This window comes from Lithobates pipiens, unplaced genomic scaffold, assembly GCF_037356315.1.
Source record: "Lithobates pipiens isolate NorthernLeopardFrog02 unplaced genomic scaffold, aLitPip1_a1.2 Scaffold_22, whole genome shotgun sequence".
Taxonomy (NCBI): domain Eukaryota; kingdom Metazoa; phylum Chordata; class Amphibia; order Anura; family Ranidae; genus Lithobates; species Lithobates pipiens.
Window position 1 is genome coordinate 3,873,648 of NW_027507784.1, and position 4,110 is coordinate 3,877,757.

Genomic DNA, 4,110 nt, shown 5'->3' on the forward strand with positions numbered 1-4,110 from the left:
AATAACTATAAATAATTATAACAAATAATAAAAATTGTTCAATAATGTAATCAAATCAAAAACACTGAAATTTGCTGAGTTGCAGAATTGTCGCTGTCATTACTTTTAGTGTTTGATGATGAATTTCCCCACAAATCGCTATCGCTCAATTCTGCGAGTGATTCCAATTTATTATCGCTGTTTTCTAGCTGGTCTAAAAGCACTTTTGATGTAAACTGACATTTTTTGGTTGCCATGGACAATCTCCAGTTTCCTGGCAGAAAGAACAATGTGACGGATCCAATCCCCCACACTCCGCTTGAGTGCTTCCGTCAGTATACCGCTTCCTAAGTCCTGAATATAGATATCAGATATTCCAACCGCTCACAAGCACAAAACAAGACGACACTTGCTTAGCTTCTCAACATGGACTGATTTATTAGAACCAAAATGACAAGTATTTATAATACAGTAGAAAACCTAACCTAATTAGCATGAGCTAATTATCTAATCATTGACCCAGACTAGTTGTCTGAGAGATAGGACTTTTCAGGGTAAGACTTTGTCTCCTAGCTCACTGATTGACTATTCAATACACATTACCATAAACATAAACACAGGGTTAATTAGCACAAATGACAATGTGTGGAAAACTCTTACAAGCCAGACTAGACTCATTCACATTATACAAGACAACAGACAGGTGGCTGGAGTTGATGACATTAGCATCTGATAGTGTGTGTCCCAACAGCATGAGATAACACACATTATATATACATATATACAGCATTGAATCTGACTAGCACAGATTATAGTGGGGTTCTCACTCACCCTGTGCCCCTTAAAATCCAGGGCCCATAATCAGTCAGCAAGAGGCTCGCATTCAGTCCTCTCAAAAAGCCTGTGTCCTGGCTAGGTCTGCCACAAACAGTATTTATAATTTAAAACTGCATGCAGGACACGGGACAAACCACTAGGGACAAAGGGGATGTGTAATTATATGATACAGTACTGTGATCTGTAAGAATACAGTATACTGGATATATACTGTGTTTTTACTTTTAGAATTTGGCGCCGAACTCTGTCACCGTGCTTCGTAACGCTTGCAGGGAACAGAGCTCGGCACAGTGAATCGAGCGAGACACGGAGGCTCGTAGATCACATCGGGGAGACATCACAGGTACCTCTAGTCACCACATACAACCTAGCACTAGAAGGGATCAAAAAGATAATCAAAGATTTACAACCCATTATAACAGAGGGTGACACTCTGAAAGGAATATTCCAACAACCCCCATTATTGGCTTTCAGACATCCACCCGACCTCAGACACAAACTAATCAGCAGGAAACGTCACTCTGATTATGAAGTCACAAATAATGGAAGCAAACCCTGCAATAGAAAACGCTGCAAACTATGCAACCAGATCAATCTATCCAAAAGTGTCCCACACACACAAACGGGACCTTGAATATCACGCGATCTTACAACTGTACCTCCAGCAATGTTGTGTACCTCATCCAATGCAAAAGGTGCAGCAAAGGATCTTATGTTGGTGAAACAGGACAGAAGTTGCAAACGAGGATGAATTTACACAGACACACCATCAAGGAACATAAAGAAGACAGTTTACGTACACCTGTGGGCCATCACTTCTCACAACCGGACCGCACTATAGAAGACCTCAATGTTTTAGTTCTTAAAGGGAATTTCAGAACTATCCAGGAAAGGAAAACCTTTGAACTAAGAATGATAATTCTTTTTGACACCAAAAATAATGGCCTGAATTTAGATATAGGTTTCCTTACTCATTATACTAAAGTTTTACAACCCCCTCTGTGACCAGCAACCCCCCCCCCCCCCCCCCCCTCCATTCCATAGCTCTCCCTCTGTCTTATCTCACTAACTCTTCTCTTATCTCTATTGCCATTGATTTGTATGTTTTTTTTTTTCTCTTTTTTTCTCTTCTTTCCCTCAGAGGTGTTTTTTTTTTTTTTTTTTTTTCTACATTCTTCTTAAAAATGTGTAAATCAGTACTGCTTGGACCTTGAAGAAGGGGGCATACCCCGAAAGCTTGTCCTGAAAAATTGTATGTTAGTGCAAATAAAAAAAGTATCACGGACAGTACTCAATTTTCTCTGTCACAATTGCACTAATACGGCTACAATCACATTAAGTACACTAAATGTCTATAATATATATTTAGAGTCTCAAGCTAAGCGTTCTCCACATGTTAAGTCTCTGTGTTCCTCCAGCTTCTGGTCCAGAATCTTCTCAGAATGATCCTTCTCAGCTTGTTGCTGGCCTGGAAGATGACGGCGGCCTCCACCGATGGGGATAATAATTGTAAATTCCAAAAACCTATTGACAGTGAGGAACGTGGAAGAAAATAAATCACTTGATACCCGCAGAAGAATGTGAAGATGAGAAGTAAGAAGAAGATTGTCCTCAGTGCAGTGACATGAGCCTGAAGATTTGGACGTGTTGATCCAGAGTCGTTATTCTTCACCCTCCAGACGTGTCTGAGCAGAAAGGAGGAAGTGAGGACCAGGCACAGAAGACTAAGGCAGAATGGAAGAATGGAACCTAGGGTGGTTGCAGGCACAAAATAGAAAAACACTTTATCTAAACCGATAGCAGAGACTTCTGTACTGTTCACAGAAGACTGGATAAGACTTTCTGCATTGAGAGCCCAAAAGCCCGGGACACTCACCATGAACACCCCAAGTGCTGTCAGGAATAGAAGTTGACTCAGGAAATTGGACACAATTCTCTTTATCCAGATGAAGAACCCATAGCTGAGATTGGTGATGGTGGTACAGTAATGAGCCGAGAGCCAGAAGGTCAACCAGAAGTTGTAATAGATTAGGAAGTTAATTGATGTGCTCATAAATACAGATAATTGTGAAATATAAAAGATTTCCAGACACAAGGCCAAGATCATTCCCTTTATACTCAGCACACACTGGAGGAGAAGATTCACAATCCCCTTAGCCAGGAAGATCACATCGGTGGGACTCAACTTCCCTTTCTTTCTGATGATGTCCAGGTTACCCATCACAATACAAGTGTAAGAAGGGATTGCCAAGCCGAGTCCCAAGACTGAAGAGATCAAAATAGATAAGAAGTCCGGAGACATCATGCTGAGGTTTGGTGTGATCTCCGGACAGAGATGACGGGACACGTCCAGTGATAGCAGACAGAATGATAGAATTAGAGTTGGAATTATGGAAATAGTCTTCAGAGATCCGTCTCATGACTGACTTTGCATAAATGTGATGGATTTCATTTCAGTACCGATATCCAAAACACAAACTGCATAAGCAATTTTTGAATATTTTCCATTATACCAATGCATTTAACCACTTCAGGACTGGCGGCTGTTTGTCTCTTATTGAATATTATATACACTCAGCACTATGAATATTATATACACTCAGCACTATGACTATTATATACACTCAGCACTATGACTATTATATACACTCAGCACTATGACTATTATATACACTCAGCAGTGCACTATGACTATTATATACACTCAGCACTATGACTATTATATACACTCAGCACTATGACTATTATATACACTCAGTACTATGACTATTATATACACTCAGCACTATGACTATTATATACACTCAGCAGTGCACTATGACTATTATATACACTCAGCACTATGACTATTATATACACTCAGCACTATGACTATTATATACACTCAGCACTATGACTATTATATACACTCAGCACTATGACTATTATATACACTCAGTACTATGACTATTATATACACTCAGCACTATGACTATTATATACACTCAGCAGTGCACTATGACTATTATATACACTCAGTACTATGACTATTATATACACTCAGCACTATGACTATTATATACACTCAGCACTATGACTATTATATACACTCAGCACTATGACTATTATATACACTCAGTACTATGACTATTATTTACACTCAGCACTATGACTATTATTTACACTTAGCACTATGAAAATTATATTCTCTCATGAGAAGGGATGAGGATGGAATGGGAGAGAAGCGAAGGGAATGGGAGAGGGGGAGGAGGAGGGAATGGGACAGGAGAGGGAATGGGAGAGAGGAGGGAGGAG

General features: G+C 39.8%; 1 protein-coding gene across 1 annotated transcript; it reads right to left on the reverse strand.

Moving 5' to 3' along the window:
• Positions 1 to 2,212: 2,212 nt before the first annotated feature.
• Positions 2,213 to 3,121, reverse strand: LOC143925239 (taste receptor type 2 member 40-like). The gene has a single exon (XM_077449833.1). It carries the CDS (start codon positions 3,119 to 3,121, stop codon positions 2,213 to 2,215), a length of 909 nt encoding a protein of 302 aa, XP_077305959.1.
• Positions 3,122 to 4,110: the final 989 nt, after the last annotated feature.